At 44.0% G+C, this 17997-nt stretch overlaps 6 protein-coding genes across 6 annotated transcripts; 4 read left to right on the forward strand and 2 right to left on the reverse strand.

Moving 5' to 3' along the window:
- Positions 1–2269: 2269 nt before the first annotated feature.
- Positions 2270–3790, forward strand: CANTADRAFT_18996 (cleavage polyadenylation factor subunit; the record flags this gene model as incomplete). The annotated part of the gene is made up of 1 exon (XM_020206387.1): positions 2270–3790. The coding sequence occupies one exon, from the start codon at positions 2270–2272 to the stop codon at positions 3788–3790; it is 1521 nt and encodes a 506-aa protein (XP_020066465.1).
- Positions 3791–5131: 1341 nt separating this feature from the next.
- Positions 5132–5929, reverse strand: CANTADRAFT_43320 (6-phosphofructo-2-kinase; the record flags this gene model as incomplete). The annotated part of the gene is made up of 1 exon (XM_020208948.1): positions 5132–5929. The coding sequence occupies one exon, from the start codon at positions 5927–5929 to the stop codon at positions 5132–5134; it is 798 nt and encodes a 265-aa protein (XP_020066466.1).
- Positions 5930–6567: 638 nt separating this feature from the next.
- Positions 6568–8970, reverse strand: PET127 (Pet127p; the record flags this gene model as incomplete). The annotated part of the gene is made up of 2 exons (XM_020209135.1): positions 6568–8422; positions 8573–8970. The coding sequence occupies 2 exons, from the start codon at positions 8968–8970 to the stop codon at positions 6568–6570; spliced, it is 2253 nt and encodes a 750-aa protein (XP_020066467.1).
- A 1957-nt stretch (positions 8971–10927) lies between these two features.
- On the forward strand, positions 10928–11457 carry CANTADRAFT_24321 (uncharacterized protein). Its single transcript, XM_020207076.1, has one exon. The coding sequence runs from the start codon at positions 11023–11025 to the stop codon at positions 11215–11217; it is 195 nt and encodes a 64-aa protein (XP_020066468.1). The 5' UTR covers positions 10928–11022; the 3' UTR covers positions 11218–11457.
- A 579-nt stretch (positions 11458–12036) lies between these two features.
- CANTADRAFT_24322 (uncharacterized protein) lies at positions 12037–12431 on the forward strand. Its single transcript, XM_020207077.1, has one exon. It carries the CDS (start codon positions 12047–12049, stop codon positions 12206–12208), a length of 162 nt encoding a protein of 53 aa, XP_020066469.1. The 5' UTR covers positions 12037–12046; the 3' UTR covers positions 12209–12431.
- A 206-nt stretch (positions 12432–12637) lies between these two features.
- CANTADRAFT_24323 (LIP-domain-containing protein) lies at positions 12638–14424 on the forward strand. Its single transcript, XM_020207078.1, has one exon. It carries the CDS (start codon positions 12751–12753, stop codon positions 14269–14271), a length of 1521 nt encoding a protein of 506 aa, XP_020066470.1. The 5' UTR covers positions 12638–12750; the 3' UTR covers positions 14272–14424.
- The last annotated feature ends 3573 nt before the right edge of the window (positions 14425–17997 follow it).

Below are 17997 nucleotides of genomic sequence, written 5' to 3' on the forward strand. Positions count from 1 at the left end.
AATTCTGGTAGGAGGGCAATGGTCGCTTAGCCAGTTCTGTGTCTGATCCGTTTCGTGCTGGCCCGAGGAGACTCGCTGGCAGGCCCTGGAAGCGGTACAACAACCAGCAGAGTGGATACCGCAATAAAACGTGATTATCGATAGGATCTGGATATGGAAATGTAAAAATCGGGGCTAGAAAGGTATGCAGGACTTGTCACAGTGGTCGCTGCACTGGTGATGTATTTTTTTAGTTTCTACCTGGGTAGGAGTGAATTGTTGAAGATTAAATCCACTTGTGACTGCTTCTTCAATCACAGGGCATTCTCTACTAGCGAAAGCTGGGTAGAAGTACAAACAATTTGGATGCGCTGGAAGCTGGGGTCGTGACAGCTACTTTAGTTTCCTTGTGTACAATTAAGGCAGTAGGAAGGGATTTGGGAGATTCAGTAGCTTCATCACAGAATTCAATCTCGAGAAATCGGATGGATTGCGAGTAGATATCTAATCCTTTTGTGAATGGCAGCTTGAAGGAATTCGCCTACACTTCGTGTATCGGTCGCAATGTTTTATCGATTCCCCAACATTAAAGTTTAAGCAGTCTACCAAGATACTTCTCTATCAATCTAAAATACTCAAGCTCAACCATGGGTGGTGGGAGATATTCTTGTGAAGAAAAATGTCCACCCTGGGCGAGATTTGTTCAGCCGAAATAAACGGGGCTAAAAGTATTTAGGTACATATATTGTAGCAGAAGATATGCAGAACTTGACAATTAATATTGCACTTCTCCACTTCTTTCTAAAGCATCGAAGATACGGAAATTCCATGTTCTTGAACTACGGATTCACTTCGGGAAAATCCACCCCCCGCAGCATTTCACTTCGGGAAAAGAGGGTGGACCCCGCACCATATTTTCTGCCACCAGTGCTATAGCTGTGGCAGGGTCTCCTCATTGGAGAACCGGATCAGGGAGCCACTATGGTGCTTCGTCAACCCAAACCAGCACATTATGGTTAGTTAAGTGTGTATCTGTTCGTCTCGTATATATACGAGACAGGGTTTGGCTATTCTTGGTATTATTATACGGTCCCCTAACTCCTGCCGTGTAATGCAGGGTATCAGGGAGATGTCAACCTCACCTGGAAGACTGGCTAGAAAATATTTAAGTACCTATATATAAGACCAAGTATCCATATTCTGAGCTGTTTTGTGAGGTACCATATTACAGACTCCAGTGTGGTGTAACCCTATTGCTGACTACGCAACTAACCTGTCAGTTTCATCAATTTGTTTAGAATGAGTGGGGGTCATATTTCAAGCCGAGGAATTACCGTACGTTGTTCCTTCCCTAATGGAACTTGGGGGCCATGGGCGACTCTCAGGTCAGACCAAGACTCTTGGTGCGTAGATACTGACGGTGCAGCAGGTTATGTACTAGTCAAGGCACCATTAGTAGGAGAAAAACTAAAGAACGATGCTACTAGTGTACGTTCTCCATTCAAATTATGGATACTCGTTTTACTGCTCACAGTAGTCTTTTCCGTTTTAGATGTAACCTAGGTCCAGGTGATCCAATTAATTGATGCATAGCACTCGAATTTAGCCAAGAAGTTCGAGGGAAACTATAACTAGTTTGTTCCAAGAATGGTATAGAAATGGTATAGAAATACATACTCCTACTAATCTTGTGAATTTTCATACTTTTGAGAAAGCGAATATTTTAGCGATAATGAAGTAAAGAAAATCATTAATCTAAAAAATTAGAAATATACGATCGAAAAACAGTTTTTAAAGAAAGTTCTAGAAATTGGCAAGGCCTGGGGTGGATGCAACTGGCACAGATCTACTCAGTCTCCCACCAACCTCAGCTTAACTACAATTGAAAATTGTGATTTCTGCTCGCATTCGCTTGACCACAAGAAGGGAATCCTCCATTATATTTCATAATCTTTCTAGACAGTCCCCGACGCCGTCTACTGGGGATTAATTACCCCACGCCAGCTCTCTTGCTCTTCCAACAATTGGTGGTGCAGATTCATCTATTTTCCATTTTGAGTTTGAAACACCCATTATTGAAAATTAAAAAATCCACTAGAACCCTAGTTCAACCCACATGTAGCACCACTACCCGATTTCACACCTTTAATGAAACCTATGAACCAGTTTTGGGCCTGAATACCCCCAATTCTCGCTTGTTTGCAACTCTGCTCTCCAGCCATTTGGCGTGCTATCACCGGTCGCTGCGAGTATCTATCAAAAAATCCATCCCACTCTAAACCATCACGACATGTACAACCGTAACCAGGATGCCAGGAAGGAAAGGCCGCAGTATAACCTGAACCTCGAGCAGCAACTAGCATCCCAGGAAAAGAAAACCTCGTTCAGAAGAACAGTGGACCATGGTAACAACATGGGACGGTGGTACATCCACAAGAGTCTTGGGTTGGCCAACCGTCAACAGCCAATTGGCAAGATCAGACCCGAGTCATCGTACTTGATCGACCTCTTGCCCAGCTTGGCATACTCGTCGTCGCTCAACCTTGACAGCCAGGCCAACAGCAACAATATGGCCATCATGGACTGCCAGACTAAGTTCGTGCATTTGTCCTCCAATAAGGTCAAGCACTCAATCAACACCGTCAAGTGGACGCCAGAGGGCAGACGGTTGGTGGTGGCCTCGCACAGCGGAGAGTTCACCATCTGGAACGGAATGACGTTCAACTTCGAAACCATTATGCAAGCACACGATCTGCCCATTTTGTCATTGACATACTCCCACAACGATGAGTGGCTCCTCAGTGGAGACCAGAGCGGAGTGATCAAGTACTGGCAGCCCAACTTCAACAACGTCAACATCATCAACGGGCATTCCAACGGTATCCGAGACATCGCGTTCTCTCCCAACGACTCCAAGTTCTTAACGGCTGGCGATGACTCGTCGCTCAAGATCTGGAATTTCAACAACGGTAAGGAGGAGCGTACACTCGCGGGACACCACTGGGAGGTCAAGAGTGCTGACTGGCACCCCAACTTGGGGCTCATAGTGAGTGGCTCCAAGGACAACTTGGTCAAGCTCTGGGACCCACGCTCCCCCAACTGCATCACCACGCTCCACGGATTCAAGCACACGGTTAACAAGACCCGGTTCCAGACAGCAGGCACCAAGCGATTGCTTGCTACTGTCTCCAGAGACAGATCGTGTCGAGTGTTCGATTTGCGAACCATGAAAGACATCTTGGTGTTGCGAGACCAGGACTCAGACCTTTCTTGCGTGTCGTGGAACCCCATCCACCCGTCGTTGTTGACCACAGCTGCCTACAACGGATCCATGAACCACTACCTCTTGGACTCCTACATCCCAGATACAGCCTCCACCAAGACCAAGGTCAACCCGTACAGCACGCCATCCGTGGGGCTCGAGTCACTGCACAAGATCCCCTATGCACACGAAAAGGCCATCCATGCGTTGGAGTACCATCCTTTGGGTCATTTGTTGTGTTCTGCTGGTTCGGATAAAACAGCGAGGTTCTGGTCCCGAGCAAGGCCCAACGACCCCATGTCGTTCAAGGATGCATTGTACACGGACGACAAACAGGGAGCCTGGTACTACACCGTGAACAACAATATCAATGCTGTGATCGAGGATCCCGATGCACCAGCAAAGGCCACGGTGTCGTCTCCCACCAAAAATGGTTCCAAGGACGAGAAACCCGCTCCCAGCTTCAACTTGCCTGGCTTAAACAGTTTGGGCAACTACGGAAACGGTGACGAAGCCTCGTTGTCGGGAATTCCGGGGTTGAGAGGTTAGAGACGATCTGTCATGGGAAAAGGTAACAGGAAAAAGTAGCACCATACAAACCGACAGAAAAGCACGAGACGACGACTACAACAATGGATGGGGCGAGAGGGTGGCTTAAAAGAGGCACCCAGGAGCACCGATGCAGGTATCTAAAGAGTAAGTTTAAAGTGGTTCGAAGCTTTTCAAAGAGGCTTCCAGCTGACATCAAAGAGTATTACCCTGGCAAAAATATAGTTTAGAACTATGAGCTCACGAGAGTCGATGGAAGCGTCTGGGCGTTCAGCGGCAAAATCCTCAAGTCCTTGCTTTTCGTCTATAATAATAGAAGTCGGTGCATACTACAATGGCAAGCAGAAAACCGCCATTTCCAAGGCGTGCTAGCGGAGTTTTAGCCGAGACCGAGGATCTTCAGGCACGATGACCAACTGGTTTTGCCGCAGCACAGCAGGCCTACATCTTGATGGAACAATAGCCGACGGCAGCTCCATCGTTGGCATCGCAAGGCAAGGACACCTTGCTATTACCAGTAAAAATGGGGGTAACTCAGGGTCGCAATGATGATTTTTCTCAAGGACATGAAGGATTTCCGGCCTACAATAATGTATTCTCCAAGATATCTCACTAGTAAGAAGAAATTCCGTCCTCATAGAAGTCTTCAAGGTTATCACTGGTAAATGTCAAGAATGCTCTAGCCTACGATAATAGTATTCTTCAAGGACACCTCACGGGTAAATATTCAGAAAACTCCGGATTACAATAATGAAATCATCATTTCCAATGAATATTAAACTGGAACTCCAATGAGATTCTCCAAGATTACCCTTCAGCTAGAAGGACATCTCAGATTTTCATTTGGGTGTCCCGCTACTCCAGAAACTCTAGGTCACAATTTTTTAAAGATCTCACTGGTAATATCAAGAAGAGCTCTCAGGCACAACAATAATATTATCAAAAGGAAAATTTATATGATATTCCCCAACGATCTATGGTTAAACCAATAAGGATCTTCAGATCTTACTGGTAAAAATTCAGGGCCACAAGTCTAATGATGATTTCCAAAGATCACTGGTAAATATAAAAAGGCCTTCAGATCTTACTGATAGACGTTCCCACCGAATACCAAGAAGAATTCGTTATATCATTCTAATGGCAATTTACCAGTCCAGAAATATCATTGATCAAGAACTCCGGCCTACTCGAATGATTCTCCAGAATCACTGGCGAATATGAAGAGTCCTGCCTCGCAGTTTTCCAGGAAGATCCTGTCTACATTTCACTCCCCATGCTCGAACTACAACTCGTATCCAATAATTTATCCATTCCCAAAACCTTTCTATAGAAATAAACCTGCTATCCAGCTATACCTGCGGTGGAGTTCTTGTAGAACGCCTCCACCGCCTCAAAATACCGTTTGCCTTCGGTGTTGTAGTAATTGCTCTCGAAGTGCATCAACATCAAGTAAAAGTGCGTTTTCTTGAACGAGTCGTCAAGGCTCCAGTTGTCGAAGGACTCACCTGCGTTGCACACCCGCACGTACATTGCCAAGGGGTAGTGAGCCAACTCGTCGCGCACTATGGGCTGGTACACCTTGTGGTAGTGGCGGGTGCGCACCTTGAAGTCGTTGACTGCCGTGAGGTAGTCCTTGTCGTGGTAGTCGCGGTTGTGTGCTTTTCCGCTTATGTTGAAGTTAAGCAAGTGGGGCTTGGTGCACTGTACGTCTAGCACCACCACGTGTGGATTTATGCCCGAAGCACGGATGGTGTCGAACATGCGGCGACGGCGGTCGATGGTGGTGTTGGTTGCGTCCAAGAATCCCACCTGGGTGGCACCCCTCCGCAAGTCGTGGAGGAGGTTGTGGAGGTTGATGTCGGCGTACATCTCGCGGTCCATGCGGCCCTGGAGGTTGTTGGGGTTGAAGAAGTCCGACGTGTGGAAGCTGCTGTTCTGGCGACGAATGTCGCCAGCGTTGTAGATGGCTGAGGTGTAGGGTGTACACGTGCTGACGAACTGGTGGATATGGCGGGCCAACGTGCTCTTGCCAGAGGCTGGCAACCCCACGAGCATCACCACCAAGCAGTCATGAGGGACTGCAAAGGGCTCGGGGCCTGGCGAGTCGTGGCGCGAGAGTGTGGGAGTGACTGAGGCCATGGAGGTCACTGTGGACGTTGAGGCGACCTCGAAAAGCGAGTTGATGGAAGTGCTAGAGTCGTAGGAGGCGATGGGGGGGTCCGTGAAGGCACCCGGGTCGGACCACGGCGAGTTCATGGTGGAGTTGTGTCGAGGACGAGTAGGAGAAGTGTGGGTTGGAGATTTGAGGATCTGGCGTGGGCAATAATATATATGGAAAGGGCTCGTCCGTTGTTCCGCATCGGTGGCATGCATTAGTCACTTCGGCCAAAATTTTTCCGGTCGGAGTTGATGGATCCCAAATAGGTAGAATTGGGTTTGGGCAGCGTGCAGCGGACAGACGGGATGCGGTGGAGATGCGGATGAGATGCGGATGGACGCAGACGGGGCGATGCCTGCCGGTGCACGTCACGGGTCAGGACGCTTGTAGTGGCAGCTGGCGGGGCTAGCTGTGCTTGCTGGGCTGCCTGGTGGTGGTAGTGGTGGTGGTAGGCGTGATGCACGCGTGTTCTACCACATGGTCCCGCTGGCCCTGTGGTGGCCTCCTCGGCTGACTGCTCCCCTCTTCCCGCACCAACGGCTCGTCAGCGGCGCCACGTGCACCCTGGGTCACGTGCACCGGACCAGGGGATGCCACCAAGGCGCTCAACAGTAGGCAACTACGTCACCTTATCGCTATGGGTGTACACCACTGCCTCTGCGTCCTTCTCAGCCCATGCGCGGGCCCGCGCCTGGCCGATCTTAGAGTAGGTCCTCACAACGTCCTCTCGCAGCTCGCCTTTCGTCTGGTCCCTCTTAGACGTCCCAATGGTGATGGTTTCTGCTGCGGTCGCTAGCATGTCCACGTACTCCTTGCGACTACGTGCCTGCACTTTTTCATTGGAATTATCCATTTTGTGGATGGTGTAATTGACAGTCCACTCAGCACCAACCCGTTGAGGGTACGGGCAGCGCGTGGTCACTGCCTTGCCATCGATGGTGTGACCATCGATGTCAACGTAGTAGGAGTGGACAGTCTTTTTGGCGGTGGTCTGCTCGTTGAATCGCTTGAGACGGTCGCAGTGAGCCTGGAGATTTTGCGCCCGCTCTCCAGCCAGAATATTTTCCTTGAAACTGGTGCGGAAACTGTCAGGAAACGATTGCAAATTCTTAATATCGGAGTCTGTGACTGGCACGGCGTACACGTAGAGCCTGGTGGCTGCATTGCGGCTAATGGGCGTGCTCTTCATCACCATCCGGAACCCGGTGTCAGGAAGGCCCTGGACTATGGTGTCCAACAAGTCCTGGTAGATGTGCATGGACATGGCGAACTGGCGTTCAGCCACGTACGTGGGGAGGCCATCGTTCAAGTGGCTGAGATCAATGGCTTCTGGGTCCAATTCCAGCAAATTCTCGGGAATGCGGTGCTTGTACTTCTCCACACCTTCGTGGTTGTAGAACACCTCGTCGAGCTGCTGTAATGGAAAGTACTGGAACCCAAAAAACGAGTTGATGTTGTGGTACGCCACGTAAATGCCGTCCATCTGCCCAATCCGGGCTTGGAACGAGTACTTCAACAACGCACCCGTCCGCACCAAGTCCCGGTACTCCTTCTCAAACGACTCATACTCTCCGTTTAATCGCCAAATCTGGTAGTTGTTCTCCTCGATGTCGGGATTGGAGCTATCGTATCTAATGGAACAAGCAGCCCTCGTCTTGAGATCAAAAGTACCGTTTCCTGGCAACCTCGAGTCGTAGCAATCCAACTGGGACCGCAACAAAAACTTCCCAATGCCAGCATAGTTGTACACATTTTCGAGCTGCTCTTGTGCAGATACTGGATCGGAACTATTCTTGTTAAATCTTTCAAACTCCTTTTCTTCGGTGGTTAATAAGGTCTCCAAGCAATGTCCCATCGCAGACAACAATATTTCATTGTCGTTGGATTTATCCGATTCGATGGAGTATATTTTACCAGAAGCGTTCGTTCTTGGTTGAATAATTGACGAGCTGGGTAATGAGTTAACAAGCCCAGAGAACGGGGTGAAGTTAAATCTGCTTGTCTTAAGAGGATCGTAATTGTTTAGTAAAAGATAAAACTGAATAAATGTAGCTGTCATGGATGAAGTAGAAGAGTAATATTTCTTTTTGTGCTTCTCGGCCATCTTGAGGAGAGTCTGATCTTTCGATACCCTTTGAAAAGTGCTGATGGCATTGAAATTGAAATCTTTGTATTTGATGATCTTCTTCAAAAATGGAGGAAAGTTGTAAACTCTGGTTCTAGGATCCTGAAGGAAGTGAACTCCAGGCGAGAACAACGATTTGTCAAGATTATGTGCCAACTTTGGTATATTTTTATGATCCAACTTCTCTGCCTGCTGTAATCTTATATCCAGGTCTGTCTTTCCCAGTAAAACACAGTGTGAATTTTTGTTTTCAAATATAACTTTGGGAGATGGGATCCGTGGCTTTGAAGCTGGGGACTTAACGTGTCTCGAGACTCTATTAACGTCTGGTATCACTGGAACCGGTCCCCTTTTCTCAGTTTCGCTGGGCTTTCTGGGAGCCCAGTTTTTGGACTTGAATTTGAAAAGGTTGTTCCTCTCCTCCTTGGTTAAACTGCCCATCTCTCGTATTCTCTTCCTCCGCATCCCCACCATTTTCTCGTTTATACTAGCCCTGAACTTAGATCCAGAGGGACTAGTATCCTTCTCGTCGTCATCGTGTATAAGGTCTTTCTTCTTCTCCTGGTTGGACAAGTTGATAGCTCTTCTCACGCCTTTGCTCAACACGTTGTTGTCCAATTCCTTCACATAGCGCTTGTCCACCTTACTAGGACGAGATGTTGGGATAGACGTGCCGTCATCTTCGCTGCCGAAAGACTTGATTTCTTTGTCATTCGGTACAATTCGAAACGTACCCTTCAATGCACCTGTAAGGTCGATTGGCTTTTGCTTTTTGATATATTTTCTTTTCGGCACGATTGCATCGGCATTTGTGCTTGATGATTTGAGCCTATGGGTGACGAAGCTTGTTGTTCGCCAGAAAAATTGTCTAGACCATCCGTATGTGAGCACGAACATTGTAAGGGCCGTGGGTGGAGTTAGAAGGTGGAGACCAACAAAATTCAGATCATCTCAAACGGTCGTGGCAATTCCCGCATTCGCATGGCATGCCAAGAAGCAAATTGTAGATGGCGATGGGGAGGAAGGTAATACCAATAAAATACTATGTTGTAATGTGAAGTACATTTCAGGAGTTCCTGGTGATGCAAACAGATGAATTTGGGTGGGAGTTTGCTTTTGAAAGGTCAGGGAAATTGTAAGGTCAATTTTTACATTCTTCCCGAAGAACCCAAAATGGCAGAAGTAGTAAGTTAACTTTGATCCACTTCATTGTCACACCCACCCCGAAATAAATATTTTTTCCTATGTAATCAGCCTTCTTCTATTTGCTAGGGTGTATCAGCTGGTACAGGATAAAACGACTTGGTGGGCAGGATTTAGGAGAGGTGTCGCCACTTAATTGTCAGATAAGATAGAGAATTCGAGCGAAATCAAGTGTAATCGAGCGTCTTACAGATTAATTGGACAGCTCTAAAGGTACTATAAAGCTATCTCCCATGCATGCATGTTTCATGTTTCGCTACTTTAGCGGCCTAAGTGTTAGTGGTCCAGCTTTAAAAAACCGTCCAACCAAAGATTATTAGAAGAAATTCAATCTATATTAGATGCTAGCTAAGCACTCAATTCGATGGTGAAGAATTTGAATGGCCTTCAAGGAGAAGTTCACAACCTCGAACTTCTTATTTGTTGAATCTTTTTGAATCCAATCGGCAATGCTAGCAGTTCTCTAACCAATAACTCGGTTTGGACTCATCAAATAGCGCACAGCTAAATCACTGGAGAATTCCGGTCTAGAGTCTAGAGTTAATGATATGAGCTTAGTATCTCTATTATAATCTCATTGCTTAATTTTTGGACCAAATACATTAGGTGAGGAGGTGATTAGCAAAACTAAAGTACGATAATAGTTCTTTGTAGGCTTAATTCGAGTCGAGAGCTAAAGTAACTCTACTCCGTATCAACAAATCTTTTTAAACTTAGCAAGTTTGTGTTCATAGAAAAAAGGTTTAAAAGATTTTTAGGTGGATATTTCTTTGAAAATTTATGGTGCCCACTTATGAATAACACTAAAATATCTAGTGTGTCGCAAGCCCTCTCGCTAATAAAGAAACTAATATTTTCTAGTCACCCTCGATCGAACATCAGAATCAATTTCCCATAAATGGTTAGGCAATCTTCAACATTAATACTGATAACGTAAAACCTAGGAATCAAATTCATGAGTTGAATCTTAAGATTTAGATTTCGACGAGTAGAGTTGGAAATCTCATAAAATTTTGTAGAATTTAAGTTGAATCCGTGAAAAATACTTCAACACCTGCATTTTATTGGAAGTATAATATTCTAGCAATAATGCGGAATATAAAACTTCAAACAGTGATATCTGATGGCTCGTTATTACATTGATTTTCTAATTTTCAGGTGGGGGTGTTTGATCTCAAAGTGAAGCATTTCATGTTTTTAGGAGGTGGACTTCAACGAGATAAGGATTGCATGCTCATTCAAGCCATTTAGAAAAAGTAAATACATACTACATTAATTATCCTCTCTTGATCTTTGATTCAGTCTTACCTAATTGAAAATTTTGTTGTTGCCATCATGTAGGCTATAGAAGATTTGCTTAACGAAAAATACAAGTCTAGCTCCATAAGGTTGGGAGCGCGGTTGGTTTTTTCGAGATTTATGATAATGTAAAAAATTGTGCCTGAGCATATTATCAAATCATCGGTAAGAAGCACGTCTAGTGGCAATTTTGCTCTCAAATCTCACTTCTAAGCCTAAACCCGCGCACGCGAAATATTGAAGTAGAAGCTTGGAAGTCTGTAGAAATGGAGAGCAAAAGCACAGTCACGAAACCGATCAATCTCGAAGAGAGTTGTTCTTCTTCAATTCCTTACTTGAAGTTACGTGTTAAGCCAAGATATGCTCTCACGCTAAACTTCGGTATCACAGATCCGGTTTAATTTCGTCAGCTAATTTTATTGAAGTTTTACCACAGGCGTGAAATTCATGCAATCTGTTTGGGGAGCAATAGAAACTATACAGCAAGCTAATGCTACAACACGGCACGGCTCTACCACTACGGCACGACTAACACTATGGCACGACTCTACTACAATAGCGACAATATTACCCGAGCATTATTACCCAAAAACGCTTTCAGAAAGAGCCGCTACACTTAGTTCCACTCATCAAGAGATGTGATCCTATGGTTTTAATGCAATTTCACGCTCACAAGCGCGTTGCGTGACTAAATTGATGGTCATAACCATCCCTCAACCATCGGAAAATATGGAACTGTCCCAGTTGTAATTGATCCTCCTATCGAAAGCGGCTGCAGAGTGAGTTCCATCCCATGTTGGTCGAAAAGATTAATCTTTAGGCTTGTTGGACTCCTGAGGTCCTGCACCGCTTGCTGGACATAGATAATAACCAGAAATATAGATAGAATCAAAGCGAGCCTAATTGGTATATTCAACTGTCAATAAGGACAATTGAAGACCAAATACCAGACCTTGGACAAGTGGGTTACAAGGGTTTTAGACTGAGCCACCCTACTGAGTTTCGGCTATTTAGTAGGGGATTGTGGGGGAGCATATTTAGACGCGCGTACTGCAGCGCAATTATTCTGTATGTATGTTTCGGTCACTACTGCGCAGCATGGCCTTTTCTCCGCATTAGCATATGCTGCAGTTGTAATAAAATTCCCCAACGACCTCTTGTGTCGTGTCGAGCGGAGATATCAAATGTTCGGAAAATACATACGTGAATTTCAGGGTGTATTGAGTCATCTGCAGAAAGGGCAAATAAATTCTGACTCGTCATTTCTCGTAAACCTTGTGGCTTTTAGTTGAACTAATTGAATACTCGCTTCCCTATCGGTCCCGAGGCTGTGAAATGTTTACGCGAAATCAACTGCTCGCAAAATAGTGCAACAGTATCCAATGAAACAAGCTAAACATCGCGCAAACGAAAAATAAGGTTATGGTTAAGGTTTTCGCACTAAGCTAAATTCGTATTGATTGGAAACTCTATGAGGTTGCCTAAGACCACACATCCGCTCAAGAAGACGCAGAGGACGATAAGTGGAAATCTAAGGTTTGTACTGAAACGAAGAACTAAGACGGTGGATCACGGCACACAAAAGCTATCGAAATACTATACCATAGACCACACTTCCAAAATAGTCTTATAGTTGATGTATAGACCAGTCTGCAGCATGCTAAATTATTCCTTCGGTTTCATGCTGCCGTGTGATTGAGGGTAAAGCTGCTATGGCCCTCGTTTACAATCATTACTGCCAAGGTTGAGAGCGAAGGACAACATGGGTGTACGCTAGCATGGACATCGATCGCGACTATTCCTATCTTTGCCCCCAACTATAAACGTACGTGCCCAGTTGCCTCAATATAACACTCAGGCAGAAAAGAAACTGGATAACATATATGAATTATGCTTAACGCCTATTTCGGTAATGTTTTTACTACTTTGCGCGTATAGCCGTTCTTTGGTTCAAATACCCGATATTTTAAGTCTCACATGTGAACTATGCAGGATGCTTGGTTGCAAATATTAGTGCATAGCATGAGCACACTGTATTATCGTCTGCAAAGACTACGAAGTACTCTGAGAAAATGTGAAATCCGAGGCCAAGAAATGGGATAAAGTGATTTATTGGAAATCTATAAATTGCCAGGAATTTTCTACTTCAAGAATAAGACTCCTTCATCAACTATCATGAGGTTCTTGTCATTCGCTTTCATCATTGCCTTCATCCAGGTTGCCCTTGCTGTCCCCCTTGATTCTCTTGTCGCTAGAGGACTTCTCAAGCCTTCTGATGATCCCTTCTACAAGCCAAAAGATGGGTACGAGAAGCTTAAGGTCGGTGAAATTATTAACTCCAGACAGATTACAAACCCATATGGGATTGCGATTCTTAAGGAGAGAATCCAATCTGCCTACCAATTGTTAGTTCGTTCTCAAGACTCTTTCGGAAACCCAAATGCTATTGTTACCACCGTTCTTATTCCTCACAACGTTGACAACACTAAAATTTTGTCTTACCAACCTGCAGTTGACACCCCAAGTCCAGACTGTGCTCCTTCTTACGCATTACAACTTGGATCAGACCCATCCACTTGGATCACTACTCAGATCGAGCAAGTTCTTTCTGAGGCTGGTTTATATGAGGGTTGGATCGTTGTAATTCCCGATTATTTAGGACCTAAGGGTGCTTACGGTGTTGGTTTACAAGCTGGATATTCTACTTTAGATTCTTTGAAGGCAGTCGTGTCTTCTAATTCTATCACTGGAGCTAGTAAGGATGCTCAAATTGTTCTTTGGGGCTACTCTGGTGGTTCCCAACCTTCACTTTGGGCTGCTGCTTTGGCACCTAACTATGCACCTCTGTTGAAAATCCTTGGTGCAGCAGCAGGTGGACTTATTATTGATTTAGAAGCCATTGCAACAAATGCTATGAAGTTCCCATGGGCTGGCCTCGTTATCAATGCCATCAATGGACTTGCAAATGAATACCCAACCTTAAAGCAATATGTCAAGGATAACATTTACCCAGCAGCCCAACAAAAGTTCTTCAGCGTTAACAACCAATGCTTGATCCCAAGTGCTTTAAGCAATCTTTTCTCCAGCTGGAATCAACTTACTTCATTGGGTGCAAGCGTTCTACAACAACCAGCCGTCAAGAGTGTTACTTCTGCTAATAACTTACTCAACTTGAACGCGAAGCCATCCATTCCATTGTTTATTTACAATGCTAAATTTGATGAGATTATTCCAGCTCGCGAAGCTGACAAGTTATTCTCAAAGTGGTGTGCTCAAGGTGTTAGTATTCAGTACAACCAGGATTTACTCAGTGAACACGCTACTCAAGCCATTTTTGGTGCTGGAAGTGCATTCAGTTGGATCAAGGATAGATTCAAAGGTAAAAAGCAAACAGGTTGTAACAAGAGGCCCACAATTTCAAACGCGTTGAACTTCGAATCTCTTTTTGGATTCAATAGTATTATTAGCAGTGCTCTTAAGACACTCTTCTTCCAATTAGCTGGCCCTCGCTCTAAAGCTTCCGCACTGTTTGCATCAGTTGCAAACATTGCAGAGCTTCCAGCCAAGGGTAACGACACTGCTGAGGCTACTAGAACTATTGTACAAGGAGTTGCCACTACCTTTGCCCAAGCGGACATCGATGCAGTTGCTTCCGGCAAAGCTGTATTAGTCAACGCACCCACCAGTGCTGCTTAATCTTGATACCTTTTCTAAAGTTTTCTTCACGCGGAAGCGTCAATCGATTGGTGGGCTACAAATAGACTTTAGCTTACTTCTATAGCACTAATCAAATTTTATTGTAATTCTTTGTATATTAATCAGAAAAGCTAATTAAATCTTTGAATCAAGGTTATGCATGTAGTAGTACTGGAAAGTTCTTTGATACACATGGGGTTCATATGTTCTCAGAGATCTTTCCTCTTTCATATGAGCCAATAGTTCAATAACACATGTGAATTATTGATGTGTACGAATATGGAGTTACTGAATATCTAAAACCGCGAGGGAACATTTGAGTTTGAACCGAGAAGTAAGTTTTGCTCCTGTAGGTTTACATCCAGGCTACAATAGGATTGTATACAGATCAGTGAAATGCTTTCGTTACATATCCTTGGTCTAAATCGTTGGAAGCAAGAGCACATGCTATTCTAATTTGAAATTGGCGTGGAAAACATAAATACGAACACAGTCGAGCCTTGAAATGGTCCCTTGAAGAACAGCTCTGAGGCACAATAGAGCTTGAGGCGTGCAGTAAAGCCGGATCGTGCCTAGTCATTGGCCGTGCATAAATTTCTCGGAAAATCAGAATTTAAAAAAAAAATTAAAAAAATGAAAGAACGCATTTTCGTTTTGTGCATCTGTTATGCATTAGTTCGATATTTTCTAACAGTACTTTCGTGGATATAGTTACAAAGTAAGTGTATCAGAGGCTATATAGTGCTATTTACTTATTACAGGAAGCGAGATACCCCGATAACGTGGCCAGAACACATTAGATCAATCCTTATATTTCGTGATCTGAATAGCGCTTCGTAATGGTTTGACTGAGGAGGGTGGCATTCTTATTGCTGCGCATTTGAAACGTAAAACCTACCTCTGTAAACCTCGAGAATGAAGAATAATCTTTGATTTGAAGCTACTACTATAAGAAATAACTGGGTTAATGAAGGTATAGAATCCAGAACCCGCTACTACTAGGGATTTAGGTGATTTAAGAGGAAAATGAGTCCCACTTGAGTTGCGAGTTTTCTTTCAAAGGCAAGGTAGCTTCTCAACATCCTTTACCTGAAATGTAGATCTTACCAAGTTTTCATAGCGTACTGCAAGTCAGAGCTCTCCATATGACCCCACATAATTTGATCCCAATTTAGGTAGTCGGGACACCAAAGAACATTTGCCGTTAGTTGCCTATGTGAATATGCCACACAAAAATTCTTGGATTGAAGTATTCATTTGATCAAAAGTGACAATTTGACAGAGAAGTTATCAAATGCTATTGTTGCCTGAGACTACTGATATTTTTACCAATTTGCCAGAAGCTTTTTATTACAGGCATATTTTCCACCTTCTCAGCGTGTGAATGCTGGATGTTGGGGAGATCGAGACAGTTACATGTTTTTCAGCAAGATTGGATGCCTAGAACTCTCACATAAGAACACGTTTTTGAAAATTTCTGTGGCTGTGGATCGATTGTAACGAGCCGTAAAATACCGGACATTACCGGAGGTCATCTAAGAGGGGAATTTGCAGGAGCCGAGGCTCCTGGATGTGAGCACAACTTGATGATTCTGAAAGCTCGGAATGATTCATTCAAGGCTGAATAATTATAGAGCCAGACAGCAAGCTTGTGCGTGTAGTAACTAGTTATACAAAGTTTCACAGGCGAGTTGCGGAGCTTATTTTTGATGTCGCGTTAGCCCGCGAAAAGTAATAACATGGTTAGGCTAACTACGACCCTTGTCCTGCAGGCAAAGGCGCTATTCCAAGGGTTTCCTCTTTATTGTTTATGGGGAAGAACTACACCTCTGAGGGTAACGTATATGAATGTAACTTCCATTGCAATACTAGAATTGACTTCAGCTAAGAAGAAGTCAATATTGTATATTACTCAAGTCTAAAATGTATTTTCTTAAGTGGTATCATATTGCCGCCTAGCATTTTAAACTCTGCATACTTTTCGAGTATCGGCTATTCGGTGCTGGAGTGTGGGGAGCAGATTTAAACGCGCAAGATGCAAATCAAGTATATTTTTAGGTTGCTTCGGTCGCAGCTCAGGGCTTATAGTTCTTCCACCGCATAAGCCTAGGACTGGAGCTCATAATAGAAAATACCGAAGAACTTCGTATTGCGACGAGATGTGAAAAGTTCCGATAATGCATACTCCAGTTTCAGGTTATTTTCTAGTTGACAGAAATCACCGTTTTATACCCCAATGGCATGCTATTAGTTAGTGAAGTAGGTGAAGCTTCTGCTTGATTGAGGCTAACTCACTTTAGGGTTATAGTCGGAATTGAATTTGCAAACATTCTTGCACGAAACTAGCCGGTGTGGAGTGATCTTGATGTTGGCGGCTTGTCCCAGTTAATTGTTGCTATATATTGGAAGAAACTCATTATTAAGGTTTTATAAATGCATTTGACTACTATTGTTCACTCTTCTCTAACCCGGGTAACATTCAACGCACAGAAAAGGTTTTTCTTCGTTACTAATTCATGATATTTGGGAGAGTACTTCTCTTCGAATCAAGAGATTTCGAGACTAGATTTGCCAAGTATTCCAAAGGGATATGGATCTGTATTCTCTAACAGTCTGATACAGATACTTGTCAATTCCATTAATCTCTCGTTTATCCGGTTCTGGAGGCAAAATGACTTCGGAATAATTTCTATATTGTAGACAGTAATGGGCTGATTGGGTGGCTTGGCTAACTCGCATCTTTCCTTTTGGCATCATAAGGTGTTCTGGTCTGTTCCAAGCTTATAGGGCAATGTAGAGAAGATTTACTACAAGTTAAGACTCCCTGTTTTCAAACAGTCACTTCAGAACTTTGCTAGCGTTGCAAGAATATCACCTATAGCATTGTATCTGTTTTCAATAATTCTCCAATATAGCTTGAAGATACTAATTATTTGCCTCGTCAATTATAGTAAACGTCTACCATTGCCTCAAATTCTCTCAGTAACCCTACCATATTTCCTTATAGCAACTTATTATCAAGTATGGCTTATTCTTGCCACTTATTCTTATTGGACATGATAATACCACTTTGCGCATACTGCCGTTCTTTGGTTCAATTACCCGATATTTTCGCGCTATAATGTCAAACATGCAGATGAGTGGGTGCAAATATGTGAGCCTAGAATGAAATCACTTCACAATGATAAGATTGAAGTCAGTAACGATATAATATCAGTACACAGAATTGGGTAACAGGGGGTATTTGCAAGGGTATAAATTCCCAGCTTTTTCCGTACTTATTTATTCAGAATCAGACTCTTTCTAAGATATTAGCTATGAGGTTTTTGTCTATTGCCTTCATCTTTGCCTTCATTCAGGTTGCTCTTGCTGCTCCTCTCAATACTCTCGTTGCAAGAAGTGTTCTCAAACCCTCTGATGATCCTTTCTACACCCCAAAGGCAGGGTATGAGAAACTTAAGGTTGGTGAGATCATCAATTCCAGAAAGATGAGTACTTCATACGGATTTGTTACCATTCAGGAAAAAGTTCAAGCAGTTTACCAATTGTTAGTTCGTTCTGAAGACTCCTTTGGAAACCCAAATGCTATTGTAACAACTGTTGTCATTCCCTATAACTTTGATAGCTCCAAAATCTTATCCTACCAAGCTGCTGTTGATACCCCAAATCCTGATTGTGCCCCATCTTATGCCTTGCAAACTGGATCAGATCCATCTACTTGGATCA

The sequence above is a fragment of the Suhomyces tanzawaensis genome (assembly GCF_001661415.1).
Source record: "Suhomyces tanzawaensis NRRL Y-17324 unplaced genomic scaffold CANTAscaffold_1, whole genome shotgun sequence".
Taxonomy (NCBI): domain Eukaryota; kingdom Fungi; phylum Ascomycota; class Pichiomycetes; order Serinales; family Debaryomycetaceae; genus Suhomyces; species Suhomyces tanzawaensis.